Source organism: Sebastes umbrosus, chromosome 16 (genome assembly GCF_015220745.1).
Source record: "Sebastes umbrosus isolate fSebUmb1 chromosome 16, fSebUmb1.pri, whole genome shotgun sequence".
NCBI lineage: Eukaryota > Metazoa > Chordata > Actinopteri > Perciformes > Sebastidae > Sebastes > Sebastes umbrosus.
In genome coordinates this window covers 6,868,324-6,885,950 of record NC_051284.1, presented here as the reverse complement: position 1 = coordinate 6,885,950, position 17,627 = coordinate 6,868,324, and the positions used below count along the sequence as shown (strand labels likewise).

Below are 17,627 nucleotides of genomic sequence, written 5' to 3'. Positions count from 1 at the left end.
CAAAACATGGCTGATTAAAGCCGGTACCAGAGAGAATGACCCTTTTGAAGGAGATGCATGAAAATCTCAGAATCCCATTATCAAAGTTTAAAGCCATCACTAATATTTTGTAAATTCTGTTCACACAGCACTAAGCTGAATGTGCATTGGTATTACTGGAAGCTGCAGCTCAATTTCTTTAAAGACTATTACATTTAGTATTTTCTTTTACGAGCTGAGCAAAAGGAGCTAGGAGATATTTGTTTTACTGGCTGCAGTAAAGTGTTCGTGATTGTATCTGTGACATATGGCTGCACCAGCGGCTGACAGTCAATTCAGATTAGTGATCTGTGAGCAAACATCCAATACAATTGCATCACCCACATGAGTACATCTGTTCTTAGCATAAATGTGTCTTTTAGACTTAGTATTCTGTTAACAGTGATGCACATCCAAGGAACAATTCTCTGAAGCTGTCAAGGATTTTCTAAGTTAGGATCCATATTAAAAGGCAATAAACCCGGAATATTGTCATTTTACAGTGAATCCGTGATGGGATCCTCCATAGGGAGCTCTGCTGCAGCTCCACACCTTGATTATAGAAGATTAATGTATTATCTCTCCCTCGCTCTCACTTAAGGTTTGGCTTTTAAAGTTGATTAAAATATGCAATATCTGTTCTTGTGTTTCTTACATGCTTCAGGGGACTGAATAGTTCTGTAACTTTCAATAAAGTTACTTGAAAAATCGCTTCTTGATGCCTGGATTATTTGAAAAGGAAACTTGGAATTACTTTCTAATATTTCGGCCAAACTTTGTCACAATTAGAAATTGCCTCTTTAAAAGAATTAATTTTTTTAAATTTAATTTTCTTTCTTTTTTTTTTAAATAAAACTACGTCATCTATATTTAAAATAAACAAAATGTAGTACTCTGATGGACTTAAGGTAGGTAGGAAGATAAATGTGGGTAGATTTGTGCATACAGCACATCTGTAAAAAATAAAAAGAAAGGGAAAGAGTAGGCTAATATTGTATTTCTATACTTACTATGTATTTTATCTGATGTATTTCATTACTGTCACCACTATAACCAGCCCGGTTCCCCACAGAGATTAATTCGGACTAATTCTATAAGCACTGGCAGGTTCCAGATGTGTTTGTAATGGTTACTAGAAGTTGTATTTATCTGGGTCCTTGAGTGGGTCACAGAAAGGCTGATCAACAGAAAGCCAGTTTTGTGACGGTGCCAGTGCTGAATGTAGAGGGCAGGCGGGACAGAGACGTTTATGTGTACTGATGGAGAGCTGATGCCAGGTGCCACGGCCAATTGGGAGCAAAGGATCTTTGGAGGACACAAGCGCCTTCGCCTGTCCATCTGCCTGAGGAGAGCTGACAATGTCCCACTCACCTGACACGGGCACGGAGTCGTTGGGGAAGCTCAGGTCGTCCTCGGCTACCCAGGAGAAGCTCCAGTACCCTCTAGGAATGCCTGCAGCACTTCTACCAGCCAACGGTTCTCCTGCAAAAACAGCAAATCCACATTTTACTTTCAGAGCATATGCCACAGAGACGTAAGAGAAGAGACCTGAAAACTATTATTAACATGTTAAGGCATTCAAGGAAATAATGATTACTCCTTGCTGTGTTTATTTGGGCTGACTGGTTGCCACTGATTTGGCATCCATGCTGAGGCAACACACTCTCAATCCCAACTCCCAACCCCTCTAGTGTCAGTTTTGGACATGTCAGTTTCAGCTCATTACATGCATAGTGTCTTTTCAAAATAAATATCCGTGTTCAATGTACAGTTTCCGCTAGGGGTGGGAAAAAAAAAATTGATTCACCTATGTATCGCGTTTTTTTCTTTCCGATTTTGAAATCGATTTTTTAATGCCAGAATCGATATATTTGCTTCATTTGAGTCTTTGCGGAGGTACAAGGAAGTTACCGCTTCTACTGTTGTAGTCTGAGTGATGTGACATCATATCCGTCCCGTATCCGTCAAACAAGCGAGCCAAAACGTAGAAAACAGCAGAGGGTCTGCGTGGATATGACCTGCACCCTCAAATTTTAAATCCAATCCAATCCTATTTCAAAATAACCATCCGTCTTGAATGTACAGTTTCCGCTCATTACATGCATAGTGTCTTTTCAAAATAAACGTCCGTGTTGAATGTACAGTTTCCGCTCATTACATGCATAGTGTCTTTTCAAAATAAACGTCCGTGTTGAATGTACAGTTTCCACTCATTACATGTATAGTGTCTTCTCAAAATAAACTTACAATGTAAGTTTACTTGGTTAGAAAGATAAAAAGTCTGTTTGTTTGAGCCAACCACCCATCCCGACCTCCACCCTAAATGGACTTACTCGCTCTTAATATTACGTTGTTTGCTCTGACCATCTAATAACGACGTGGATGGCTTTAAATTGGAGTTAGCTGAAAGCCCGGTGCGTAACCTACAGATGTCAAAGGGTGCCTTGTGCCTCGTTATCAGACGCCGAGGGCCACTGACCAGGCGCCGGTATTTGACGAGCTTGGAATGGGTTGGACTGATGTCCCATTTATTTGGTAATACAACTCACTCATGGCTCGACAAGCCTTATTAGCATCTGTAAATTATGTGATCTCACAGTTTCACCTTATTGCTCAAAATGTAAGAAAAAGCATTATCAAATTCAGCATTTTTAAGTCAATGAAACATCCACAGTATTGGTGCTGCAGATTAATAGCTGCAAAACTCTAGCAGTGACACAATGAACTTGAGTCATAGTCCCAGGGCCCATATGAATTGGTTATTGGATATCGATAGGCTCTGCATAATTACCTAAGGACAAGTTTGCCTGATTTTGTTTGACTCTGTCTTCACCTTCTAAACTCAGAGTAATTATCACAAGATCGAACAGAGGTCTGTTACTGTAAAGTAGATGCAACAACTTTCTCTTCTGAGCCCCCACTTCCCCACACTGCCACACACACATGCCATCTTTCTTACTTTGTCCTTAGTCCATGGATAATTAGTACACAGTCACAGACCAATACACCACTGCCTTGGAAGGAGACTCCTGCATAAATCCTTCAAATGAGCCTTAAAGAGTGATTAAGCGTAAACTCTGCCTTTCATGGCACTGAACAGAGCACATTTTGTTTCTGGCCAAAGAGCATATGCATGATAAGATGTTGACTCGCACAACTGATACAGGTCAATTCTATACTATTAATGCTTAACATTTTCACAGAGTAATTTTTCTGCTGCAGCTACCAAACAGAGATCCTTGCTTGGAATAAAATCCTTTAACCTTAACAAAGGGAAGGCTTTCTGCTTTTGGTGTTAAACATACCGTGATGTGAAATGACATCTCAACGTTAACAGCTCGAATTTTTCCAAGCCTTAATGGATAGGCTAAGAACAAAGTGACACATCCACAAGATGGGTCAAGCACAATATCGATGTGTTTAGCTATGAAGTCATTTCAGTCAACAGGAGTGGGTAATTCAGATGTATCACAGCTATTAAAAAAAAGGACTTTACCAAAATAGATAAGAACAAAATAAAAGGATTTATTACAGGGTCAAGAGACAATTAGCAATAATTAGCAATTGGTATAACTGAAGCGAAAGAAATGTTCTGAAAATGAGTTATTGAGTAGCCCCTTGCCCATCCTAAAAATGAGCTGTTTTTAATTTGACTGCTTCTTGGAAGGACAGTTTCTTGAAAATATGCAACATAGTCCTGGGCCTGGATGAGCCTTTCAAAAGGTGGACATCACCACATGCTGTTGAGACTCTTTGTTTCCTCGCCTGATGGCCAGGCGAGAGGAGCGGACTCTGGCCCATACAGAGGGCCTGGTTTGGGGTCAACAGCTGTCGCTACAGGGGAAACTGGCTGGCTGGTGGGATACTGTGTGAGCTTGGCAGGCTGCTGCTAGAGCTGACTGGCTGGTTGGGTGCCTGGTAGCTGTAGTTGCTGAAGAGCTTTCAGACAAACTGAAAAGCCGCTGGGGGAGCTGACTGGCTATTGTGAGAGGTGGCTATATCTTTCTGACTGGCTGACTGCTGGGGGACAAGCTGGCTGGCTGAGTGGTTATCACAGGAGTGGCCTTTCTTTCTGGCCGTTAGCTCCAGCATGTTGGCAATATGAACAGGTCAAGAAGGCCTGAGGCAGAAATGAGCCTCAACATGAAGCTCTTTATATACCAGTCAATCTACATCCCAATGGCACATAGGAAATTATTAAACATTTTTGATATATAAGTAGTCAAAATGAGTCTCTAACAGGGTGCATTAGCTCACCCTCATAAGGTCAACATATTCTCATACAACGGTGATACGTATGATATCTTATGAAAAAATATTTTTCTTCAAATTTCCAGCAACACAAGCAGTCAGTGCGCCTGCATGAGCCTCTGCAGTGCCAAATCTGTTTAGGCAACAAAACTACTTGGTTAGGTTTAGGAAAAGATTGTGATTTGGGTTAAAATGTGTCCGTTTGAACTACTTGGTGAAGTTTAAGCAACAAAACTCCTTGGTTGGGTTTAGGAAAAGATTGTGGTTTGGGGTAAATGCTTCCGTTTGAACTACTTGGTGAAATTTACACGACAAAACTCCTTGGTTGGGTTTAGGAAAAGATTGTGGTTTGGGGTAAAATGCGTACATTCGAACTAATCGGTTAAGTTAAGGCAACAAAACTACTTGGTTACGTCTTGGAAAATATCATAGTTTGGGTTAAAATGCAAGTACTTGGTTAAGTTTAGGAAAAGGTTTGGGTTAAAATAAAGTATGTTTGTTACGTAACATAAGTAGGTTTGTTGCATAACTTACCTACATGGCGGAAGTTAAGTACGTAAGTTAATTAACAAAAGTAAGCCAACACTGATTTAGTTTCACACTGGACACATACAGCAGTCTCCTGGGTGAAAGTCTTGTTTGACACGTCCATCCACCAGACCTCCTCCCTACGCGGACATTGTCACTCTTTATACCACGCCACCTTAGAGGCAGCGCTGGACGTCCTGGCTCACCATTACGTGGGTTATTTACAAATTGCAGAGCATTACTTTTATGAGTACGAACAGTAAATGAGAACAGCCTGAAGGAGATCAGACATCTAGAACCATCTTTGCATTAAAAAAGGAGCCAGTTAAGGAGGTTAAGGTGTCTGAACAGGATGAGTCTCCTGGTGCTGCTATTTTGGACATCTGCAACTGGGAGGAAACACCAGGGCAGAACATGCTGGAGGGATTAGATAGCCTACTGTATCTTTACTGGCCTGGAAACACCTCAGAAGGCCCCAGAAAGAGCTAGAGGATGCTGCTGGGAAGGAGGGCGTCTAGGTTACCTTGCATTGCCTACTGGACACAGAGCAGAAAATAGATTTGCATTTATATTGGATTCGTCATGAACTCTTACAATGAGTCAAACGAATAAAAAAATAAAAACTGGTACGTAATTTCAGTTGGAATTTGTCAATAATCATACATGAGCTCTGCGGGTTAGTGGTCCATCTACTATGTACAGACCCAGTGAGTTACCTTTAAACCAAAGCAACATGATGTTCATCATAGTGATACAAACTTAACATATAACAAACCCCAGGAAAGTGAATTTCATGCATCTCACTGCTGAGTTGGAGAAAGTTGGTTGACGTCCTCAGCAAAAACTTGATGTTGATGCCATGGGGAAAGCAGTGCATAGAACACAGATAACACAGCCATACATCTATGCACATAATGATGAGTGCACGGTGAGTTAGAGGCAGTTATGCACTATTAAATCTGACAAATCAGTAATATAGCGCTACCTTTAGAAAAAATGCTAGAAATGCTATTCCATTTCATTTTCTACGAATAAAAATACATTTAAAATGTGCAACTAAAGAAATGTCATATTTTGCTAGAATTTCTTTTGTGATGGTTTGATGGGCTTTGATGACTTTGATGTGGAAATGTGACGTAGAATAAAGTCCTACTCTAATCTATCTATCTAATCTAAGTTTACTTTCACAAGCTGATTCCAAATATGAACATTTTCCTGGCAAAAGCCTAATCAGAAAAATTGTGTTTATATTAGGACTGTCAATTGATTAAAATATTTAATTGCAAGTTAATCACAATTTTTTTATCTGTTCAAAATGTACCTTTAAAAGGAAATTTGTCAAGTATTTAATACTCTTATCAACATGGGAGTGGGTAAATATGCCTACTTTATGAAAATGTATGTATATATTTATTATTTGAAATCAATTAACAACATAAAACAATTACAAATATTGTCCAGAAACCCTCACAGGTACTGCATTTAGTATAAAAATATGCTCAAATCATAACATGGCAAACTCAAGCCCAACTGGCAACAACAGCTGTCATTGCGTCAGTGTGCTGACTTGACTATGACTTGCCCCAAACTGCATGTGATTATCATAAAGTGGAATGGAAGCGGAATGGAATTTCCTTTCATAGGACAGAAATTAGGATGCCATACAGTTACAAATACTGCAGGGAGTGGTGTGGCAGATTCTTGGTTCCACATCTAAATCCAGTTTATTAAATCAAATCATAGGTCATTTGGGTGTGTTGTGACAATTTCACAAATCAGACAGAGGGATTAATATGTTTAGCAGGTGACTGAATCTGAGCTAATTTTGAGGAAAACTTAATAAATTAGGGCAGTTGCATCTTTAATTAAACTTTGTTTTCAATGTATAATCTCAAAAGATAGCATGTCAACACAACTATACGTAGGAATGTTTTTCCCCAATTTATCAGTTTGGTTTTGCTGTTTGGTGCAAATAAAAATCCTTTGCTGTAATAATGTTGTTCCAAATCTACTCATGGAAAACATTATTTCTGGCAAACTCTTCACCCACACAAGTATGTGCATAACAAACACATACGCTCCCGTGCACCCAGTCAGTAGTCCATGTACAATTCACCACCGCAGAGGAGAGTTAACCCAGCTCAGTGAACAGTCTAATTCTGTCCCACCCACACTCTGAAATCTTTGAAATGCTTAGTGGATTTATCAATGAGGCCTTACTCAACCTGTCACTTGAACATGGCCGTGCACGGACAAACATCTCTCTCAGTTTGTCTCTTTTTGACTCTCAATCACTCAAATGTCTCACATCTTTTGTTTGAGTGAGATCGAAGTGGATAGTCCTTGCAAAATCCTTAAACATATGGGGCACTAAAGCACAAGGGAGAGACACATAGGACGACTTGCAAAAGGGAGGGGAACCCTTTTGAGGGGACAGTGCTATAGATGATGTATGAGGTGCTCGTGGGCTATGTTTCACGCTAGTGCAATGATCCAGAAATGAAGCAAATTACCCATGAAAAGGGAAGGGAGGGTGAGTGTACTGGTAGTGGATCTGTTATAGGCCTGAGCAAGACCTGACAACTGGTGTGGCCTTCACTGACATAGGATGGATTCTGAAATGTTTGCAGGTTAAAAGGGATAGTTTGGGTGTTTTGAAGGGGGTTGTATGAGGTACTTATCCATATTTAGTATATTAACTACAGTAGATGATGGTCGGCATGCCCCCAACTACAAACAGTAGTTTTGACATGGAAGCAAAGCAATGTAGAGGGGCCGGCAGCAAAACTGATTTTAGCCACCTAAAAATGTTTTCGCTGGTTTACCTTGCCGTCAGACAGCTATACAGTCTATGTTTCCAACAGGGAACTGAAGCCGTTATCTGTGCTCTCTCCAAAGCAACCAGACTCCACTGAAAGAAAAGCAGTTATTTTACCTTTCAGAACACCAGAGTTGCTGGACTACCGCTGCCTCGATCAGTTAGTTTGTCTGTGTTATTGTGTGACTTTGGTTAGTTCGGATTCATCAAAGTCACACAACAGCACAAACAAACTTGGAGAGCGCAGACCTCCGCCAAGGTGATACAAATATTCTGAATATAGTGTACACTCAGGTGAGCCTTTCTTTTAGGTGGCTAAAGTGTTTTGCTGCTGCCCCCATCCACAGCAGTACATTGCTTTGCTTCTGTGCGGTAACTCCTGTCTGCTTTTCAAGCTGGGGGCGTGTCGACCATCATCTACTGTAAGTAATACAACCCCACTTCGAAACACCCTAACTATCCCTTTAAGTAGACGTTTCTATGCTTATATGCCTTGCCGGGGTGAGAAGATCAAGCTCAACATTGGCATTTTGGAAATGTAACGAAGCTGGAACAGAGACTGTATATAAAGATAGACAACATAACAGCTCCCCAAAAATGAAGCTAAAACATCTCGATCGCCCCCAGTGGCTGGCTGCAGTATAGATCATAAAGCCCGCCTCCTCTATGTTAGTGGATGGGACATGGGTCAATCTAATAAGTCAAAGCACATGTCAAATACATTCTTCCTAAAGATGGTTTCTGTCATTTTAGGTAGGTTCAAGTGTTTATTTTTCCAATAAGTTTGGTTTTAATTAGTTATTTGACGCTATAAAAAGGGGGTGAGACATCATGGTTGGCAGCTGTGAGTCTCGTTGACAAGCTGCGGCCGTGCTCGGCTCGCGATTGGGTCGGTTGTTGACCTCGATACCACGGCTCCACAGCCCGATCACTACAGCGCAGACTCTGGCTCCAAATGGCGTCAAAATCTCAGGACGGCAGCTCCCGTGTCCGAAATATTTTGACTTCACTTCTGTGCAGTGGGAGGAAGTGGAGACGCGTCGTCCATCTTTATATTCAGCCTATGAGCTGGCGTAACAAAACATTACAGCCAATTAGAAAAGGGAAATGAGGAAGCAGCCCGTTTAGGATTTTCATACTCCTTGGCCTCCTGCATTGCAATTCACAATCCTCCTCTTTTTGCCCCTTAATTAAAGATTTACCTTGGGATACATACATTACTGCCTAAATAAATTGATTACCTGTCCGGCCCAGTGACGCGTCATTAAATGCTCGTCTAAGTCTGCCAGCACCACATCAGGCAGCTGAGGCCCGGAATTGGCTGCTCTCGCTCTGCTACAAAAGACTGCATTGATTTCCATCAGAGGAGCCCTCATGTCCACTAAGCACTCCGACTTTCATTAAGACCTTCACAGAATTCCACACACGTTGCCAATCCCCCAAAAAACACGCATTTGTGTGTACACGGCCATTCACACACACACACACACACACACACACATTTCTTCTGATCACACTTCTCACTGGAGACCTCTACCAACAGAGCTGAGGTGGTAACCTCCACTTCTCCAATTAAAACAGTCTTTAAACAAGAGTGCGGTGACAGTTAATAATTCATAAATGTCTCATCTACATTAATAGGCGGTGTCAAGTTTTTCTAATTCTTAAGTCTCTGTCTAACGACTAGCATCCAAGGTTAAACGGGGTTAAATAGAGGAGGCAGATTTAAAGCGTTCATGCTAATATGCCACCTACCACGCTTGTTGCTAGCTTTAAGAGGGGGATAAGTTGTTTCTAAGAGGCTTTCTGCATTTGTCATAACACGTTGGTACATGACTTTTTTCAGCATAAACCCCATCTTGTAAACAAGCTGGGATTTTGATTTGACTGTAGGAAGCAGGTTATTAACTCTGCCCGCGTAAACCACGACTCCAGGCCTCCAATAGTGCCACCTCTTCTCTGCAGGAAGAGGCTATCCACTTCTGCCCTCCTCTATACTGTCACTGAATTTTAAAAACAAGACGAGAGCGTGGATCACAACATGCAGAATGCAGAAATGGCTGACATAAAGAGCAATAATAGCGGCATTTTAAGAATTAAAACTTTGAAAGACATATTTGATTGATTCCAATAGAGACAATTTACAGTCGTGTAATATTTTAAAGGACATAATATGCTCATTTTTCAGGTTTAATGTTCAAAAAACATTATTTTTCTCATATTGTGCCTGAATTATTCGCAAATTAATCAAACATCTTTTATCTGTTCAAAATGCAACTTAAAGGGAAATTTGTCAAGTATTTAATACTCTTCTCAACATGGGAGTGGGCAAATATGCTGCTTTATGCAAATGTATGTATACATTTATTACTGGAAATAAATTAACAACACAAAACAATGACAAATATCATCCAGAAACCCTCACAGGTACTGCATTTAGCATAAAAAAAACATGCTCGAATCATAACATGTCAAACTGCAGCCCAACAGGCAACAACAGCTGTCAGTGTGTCAGTGTGCTGACTTGACTATGACTTGCCCAAAAGACTGGTATGGCATGGTTGGTACCAATGGATTCCTTAGGTTTTCTAGTTTCATATGAGGCCAGTACTTTAATCTAGCTTTAAAATGCACGTCTTTTTACCGCCTGTCTGTTAAAGAGACGGGCGCTCAAAGGGAGTGTTTCAGACAGAGGGTGACGACAGGTACAGTGGAAACCGCTTATAGTGATCACGTCTGTCCAGGTCAAATTGATCACTATAAGAAGATGATTATTATAACCCGATCTTTATTGTTGTGCATCATTTCTCATGAACATTTGTATGTTTAGTGCATGAACCTAAATGAAACGGACCTTCTTTCTTCTGCCTTTTTCCCTCATCAGAGGTGAGGCATCGCCATTCATGGCCAGCTATGCAGCACAAGTACACATGCAGAACAGTGCCCCTTTGCTGGGGCTCCTTGTTCTCTCACCCAGTAGCGACATGGAGGGAGACGGGCGCCAGTCTGCCAGGCAGAGTTTCTTACGGGTTATTACGTGACCAGGCATTATCAATCCACTTGACGAGGGTGGCTTCAACCACAGGTGCCTTCCCTGTGCACATTCGTTTTTCATTCAGAGAAAATGACTTTTTCCCATTATGATATCAATGTGCACGCAACACAGGTATCCAGCCAGAAAAGCAGACGGTCCGCGAGGCAAAGTATCGAGGGATTAAAGTAAAAAAACGAAACAAAAATTAAATTAGCGTTAGTTTTAAAATGTTTTCCCATGTGTAGTAATGTATGAAAAGACCCAAAATGAACACTGTAAGCAGACTACTTCATTACTATATGAAAAAAATGAATGAATAATAATATATCACTCATGGGATTATTCAAACATATTGAAAAACAACAAAACAAACATTCTATCCTGTTAGCCCATCATCATCTAACAGCACAATACACCAGCATCCTCCAAACATAAAATTAAACATCATCCAGACATAATCGTAAACGTGAACCTCCCACAAATAACGCTCCAGGATATAACCCACACTGGAAATGCAACAAATAAACAGTCACAGACATACAAACACAGCTCCCTAAGCACAAGACACATACACAAATCCAATCATGACCAAAAAAGGCATAAGAGTCTGAGGAATTTATTTATTGTACGTTACTTTTCTCCTCCTGTCCCATACTTTAGAAAGATATGAGATAAAAACCATTAAAAAGATATTAAATTGAGGCTTCATTGTCCATGCCTATCGAATCCAAACCAGTAACATGAACCTTTTTAAATAATATTTGTCGTAAATCATGATACAAAAGACAAAATAAAATTAAATGAATTTCGTTCTCAACCTCATTTAGTTCACAATATCGACACAGTCTTTCGTCTTCAGTTACAATGCTGTATCTTCCTGTTTCAATATGTACCACAACTTAACTGTTTTCTGAACATTAAAAGCATGTTCTAATAGAAACCAAACATACAAGTATGAACCTGAAAACGAGCATGATACCTGTATGTCCCCTTTAACTGCTCTCCTCTAGCTGAATAGTGACACATGAACTGTTTGCTTTGGATGTTAAACATGCAGCTTCAGTAAACCGAGCTGCTAATGCAGTAAACTTCGCAATGAGCAGAGACAGTTTCACAACATGTGATGAAATACCGGCTTTGCCAAACACCGACCCCTGAAAAACCATCACAGGAATGCCTTCTGACAGCACTTAAGATGCTCGCCTAAGTAATGCATGTTCATTTGACATGTGTACCCGGAACTCAGAGTGAGATCAAGCACTGTTTTGTCTCTCAAGGCAAACACCAAATAGTTTTTATCAAAGAAATGGATCATAAGACTTCAGTCTGAACGCATTATCCAGCGGATGAAAAGGCTGCGCAGTGACAATGAACATGTCAACTGGGCTTCACTGATGCTCATTAAAGAAAATGATTTTTGCTGTTGTACACTGACGCCTTCCTTTCTTTGAGGCTTTGCTACACCAGTTGTGCTCTCAAACACATACAGCAACACCTATTAAAATAACAGGCAGCCCATTACTCACAAATAATGCATGCAAATGACTCATTCACAGATACAGTGGGACATCTAAAGTTGCAGACAAAGTTCTCCAGTCTCATTTGCTATGCTCTGTAAAATAGTTTGTGGCTGCAGGGTGTCTGATTTAATGATGGAAGCACTAATTTAATTATTTATGTAAGATGCTTCCGCTTTTACGCATATATTTATTGTGCATGGCCCACTGCGAGCTCCTGCGTTTCCTGTAGAAATGCTAGGATTTGGCAAATTATTAGTCCCCTCATATTAGTTTAGGCTTTAGCACCACCACAGAGGAATGCTGTCTGAGTCATACTCACAGCATGCTTAGAATTCTTTCTCCACCCATCACATAATGATGGTGACTTCTACCAGACCTTTTATCCGTGCTGAGATATGTCAATGTAAGACTAACAAATCCTTTAGAGCAGAGGTTTCCAAGGAGGGAGAAACATGAGATGAAAGGTGCATTCCTGAGTTGTGAAAACAGAAAGTTAGTTATTATTATATTTGGCCCACTACATTTGTGGTTGTTACACATAGCTTTTGAAGGCAATTAATGTACATAAGCTATTTCTTATAATTAGTTTTTACTTACACACGCACTCTAAAGCACTGGCTCCGCTCCAAATTACCTACGCTACGCTTACAACAAATGGCTCTAGAGAGGGCCATTCGCGTTTTAATGTCATGCTTGGCACACAGTAGAAGATTCAATTGGTTGCAATCTGCAACCGCACCGCTAGATACCAGAACCTACACAGTGTTCCTTTAAGCAGAGATGCCCCGACACCGGAACGGATATTGGAGCGATACTGACTCAAACAGCTGGATCTGGTATCGGTGTCAATGAGGCTGATCTATTCAATTCAATTCTATGTTTTTACATTATATACAGGTTTTTTAATTCCTGTTTATTTCTTTAAAAAAGGTTTACACTTGAATTGTAATTCCTGTTCATTTTTGTATTATTTTAATAATAAATAATTCATTAAATGTATATCTATGCATTTATTTGTTAGGAAAATCATGTTTAAGTCAAGCCTGATGTTGCCTTACACGTAAAAGAATTATCCCAGCCACTTCCACACAGTGAGGCATAGAGCTTATTGATTAAACACTGGTATCAGATCCGTACTCAGTATCGGCCGATACCCAAGCCCAGGTATCGCCATCGGGACTGAAAAAGTCAGATCGGTGTATCCCTACCTTTAAGTAATGTTTTGAAGAAAAATTGGGTTGGGAGGACTGGGTGTCCTCTGCTAACATACACCTATAGCTCATGCCGGGTCTACAGACAGTTACGTTTCAAATGTAACGGCTAATAAAAAAAGCGCCTCTGGGGAAACGTACTTCTGGGACCTGCTTTTTGAGCTGTACAATAAATCACAGAGCCCATCGAGTCTTCCTCGACTTCAAAGCGTTTGACCATGATGTCAGGGTGTTTGTTTCATTACATCATCAAAGCACCCGCCAAGCAAGATCTGAATTGGCCTTATACTTAATGACTGAGGCATTGAGTAGTGTTGTAGCTCCTCTAAGACAACTAATATGTTGGTGTGCGAGTATAATGAACTGGCCAGTTTGATATTTCACGCACACACAGTATGAATCATTCATCAAAGAGATCAACTTTCAAAGCCCACTCTTGTGCACAAGCGGTGATCATCATAAAAAGGTGAAAAAATGTACTGTAGTTTCCCATGGATTGCACTTACTGAGCTATAACCACTCTCTGGGCCACAACATCACAAACACTTATGCTATTAGTGTGAAACAGTATCAAGTTAAATTACACACTGGAACCAGTGGCGTAAATATCAGCATTGCAATTGGTGCGACACACCGGGGCCCAGAAGCTGTCAAGGGCCAAAAAATCATCTTCCTACACCGTGTCCACACTGAATCCGTTATATGCACTTCTGTTACGTCATGTAAACAAACCACGTAGGCTACCTATCAGCTGTGCGCTCAAGATCAGACTGGAGACGTATCCACTTATCTACCTACATTTGTAATTTTTAAACAGAAAACACACTTATATCATATTGTGATATTTACTGGAAATGACATATAATATAGCCAACAGCAGTAGGACACTTTCAGCTCTCTGCTGATCTCCCTCCAGCCAGCTGAGAGAAGGCTGAAATACTCATACACGCCACAACTTTGTCAAAGGACATAATGAAGTGTAGTTAACTCATTCATTACAATTCTGAAAGCTGCACTGTCCCATCTAAACGATTATATCCGACTTTTGAGTATTCCATTGAATTAATAAGTCTGTTAATTTACGCATTCACACATTGGCAGTATTTTCTTTTGCCAGCTGTCCTTCTTGCATTTGGCAGCTTCAACTGTGTTAATTTTAGTCTGGATTATATGTTTAACTTCTTTGTATTTGTCTAATATTATAGTTTGCTCTTCGTTTGTATAATGTGCCGCTCTGCTGACAGTAGACTTGTCCATGTTTGTGATTTGCCATATGCTGGAAACACCGGCCCTTTTATGTTAACGCGCTCGTAGCCAGATAGAGAAACCCTGGGTTGATTTACCGAGTTGATAACCACCATCGTAGGACCATTCAGCGTGATCGCGTTTCTTATGGTTAATTAAACCAGATAACGATAAGATACCCTGGGTACGTTGAACTTGCTTCATAGTACAGGCCATAGGGCAGGCTGTTAAATTAGTGTTGATAAATATGGCGCTCTGGCTGCTGTCCGTGGTGCTGATCCCAAGCTGGGTTTCAGGGTGGGAGTTGCATGGTGAGCCTCTCCATGGTGGCATAGCAATTGTCTGCTTAGCAATTGTCTGGAGTGGTTGTGTGTGTACGTGCATGTGTTTGGGGCGAGGGCCTAAAAAAAAAAATTTGCACCAGTGCCAATCACAATTATGTTACGCTGCTGACTGGAACTATTTACTTTTAGCTTGTGTTTAATGCATGCTGAATTAAATACAACAGCACTGCAGAAAAATGTACTGCTGCTCTGCTCTTTGCTCTCAGCTAGTTATTACCCATGTACTATAGTGCTCCTCATTCCTCAATATAGATGCAAAATCTCCCAGCAACCACATGTAGGGATGAACAAAACACACACATAATGATGCTCCTGGATGAGAAATGAAAATATTCTCTTTCATGTCCTCTTCTAACTTTAACAAAAAAGGTTTCTGTCAATGTAGACTGTATAAAACAGTGTCCCCAGTCAGCTGATTACAGTCTTGTTTGCTCCAAGACATCTAATACATAACGATGAAATAAAAGTGATAAATAAATCCCTCAGTATGGGAAGGAATGCTTCTAAAGGAATTCTATAGTATGATCGCAGAAAATTCCAATTTCCCAAACACATAACATGGGTTCAAAGCTAGCAGTTAGAACATATACTGACCACATATCCAAACACAACTACAGCCTCCATAGAGTGTGTTGGCAGGTGCAGACAGGTAGGTATGAATCCAGGGAAGTAGGACAAGGTGTGTAGATGGGTGGTGCAGTCAGGTGATGGGGAAAGGAGGGAAATCCGTGGGAATCTGATGGGCGGATGGAAAATGGCAATGAAGGCGTCTGGGGAATAGTCACTGTGGCTGGAGAGGAGGGACAGAGAGACAGGCTGTGACACCTACATTATGATGAAAAAAGGTTCATCTTCACTCGTGCACAAAGAAAGAAGGTGTAGAGGGCAAAGTGCTGACTTCTCCTCAACTAGAAATAAGTGTGCCTCAAGAGAGGGTGACATCTTGGCAGGCAATAATAAATTAGAGCTGCAACAATTAATTGATTAGTTGCCAACTATTAAATTAATCGCCACTATTTTGATAAGCGATTAATCGGTTTGAATAATTTTTCAAGTCAAAATGATCTGATAATGGCTGTGCCGAGGCTTCGGAGAGTGTGTCGAGTAATCCAGAAAGTTTTCCGCGATGCAGAAGTGGTTCAGATCTTCACTGATTAAACCAATGCCACTTTCCAGAAGTGACACAGAACACTAATATTACCCCTCCTGCCATATTATACTATATTACACTACACTACAATACATTATTGTACCAAAGGATTGGTTTACACACATAAGATGCACTACTCAAAACAATTACAGTTTATTATACATGTTATATACTCATAATATATTTACTAGAAAATAGACATATTATATATTATATAGAAATGGATTACATGGTAATGTATATTTTTTTCATTGTTTATAGTCATTCCCAACAGCCTTTACTGGCGCGAAATACAGTTTATCACAGATCTGTGGTCCCAGTAGACCACAACCAGCACTGCTTCCAGTAGACCACTTACACTTACACACCAGAAACTGACAATAACCTGATATTTTCAGGTGGAATTTCATTTCATTCTCACTGTGCAATATCATTTTCCACTAGTGCAATGTTGTTAATAGTCTGTTTATGTCAATACTGTATATACTGCTCCTATTTTTATACTTCCTTCTATTTAAATGGTTCATATTTTGTTAGTTTGTTTAGCTCTTTTTTTTTACTGTGTTAGCTGATGCATCTTGTTTTTTGCACTATCCCCTTTGCTGGAAAGCTTCAATGTTTCATGAAGCTTCAGCTTGTCATCACTAGTAATGTCTACCTGGGCAAAGAATGAAGTATCTCCCTCGGTGTGTGTTGTAATCCGAGATTCTTGCTTCTGACATAGCTGGTGCGGCCGTGCGTGCTTTTAATTATTGCAGGTGCATGATCCTGCACGTGAGCTAGAGCGTGCCGCACTAGCTAGCTCAGGGCCGCCGTTGTTTACGCTGTTAGCACCGTTAGCTGCGCAGTAGCCGCGTAGAGAGCCGTGCGGAGGCAATAGAAATGCTCCCAATGTAATGTCATTACCATTTAGCACCTTTAAGTTTATTTAACAGTAGGTAACAGTACGCATACCTCAGTTTCACTACTCATGAAGTTCTTCTTCCAGACTTTTTAGGTTGCATCTCTCCAAATCTCTGGCATGTAACCTGTAACCAGAGTGTCTGCACACGTCACAGTATTTGCACACGGCACAACACCTGACCGTAGGGGGCGTTACCTATGCTAATAATAAACCAATCAGCAACACGCCTCCAATTTAGGCAAGGCAAGTTTATTTATATAGCACATTTCATACACAAAGGCAATTCAAAGTGCTTTACATATATAAAAGCAAGATAAAAGAGCACAAAGTGCATAAGATAAAACGAATAAAAGAATATAAAAGTATAAGTTGTATGATCAAGTGTCCAGTAAAACTGAGGAAAACTTGTGTTAGAAAGATTAGAGCTGGATATTGATTATAAGTATGATTTCTGTGCACTTGAAAAAAAAGAGAGTATTTCACATTCTGGATTGATGTAGCTCAACTTTCTACAAAAGAAACTTAAGATGAATGTTGAAATAAATATGTTTGATGTAATGCTATATTTTAGTCAATATAAGATTGACAGTAACATGCTGTATAT

The 17,627-nt window shown here is 40.3% G+C and overlaps 1 protein-coding gene across 3 annotated transcripts in view; it reads right to left on the bottom strand.

The window, feature by feature from the left end:
* Nucleotides 1-17,627, bottom strand: part of alk (ALK receptor tyrosine kinase) — a 474,023-nt gene that overhangs the window by 294,874 nt on the left and 161,522 nt on the right. For all 3 annotated transcript variants that reach the window (XM_037746863.1, XM_037746865.1, XM_037746866.1), the window contains exon 2: nucleotides 1,390-1,500. In XM_037746863.1, the coding sequence (XP_037602791.1) occupies nucleotides 1,390-1,500 (111 nt within the window). The remainder of the gene's footprint in view (nucleotides 1-1,389; nucleotides 1,501-17,627) is intronic.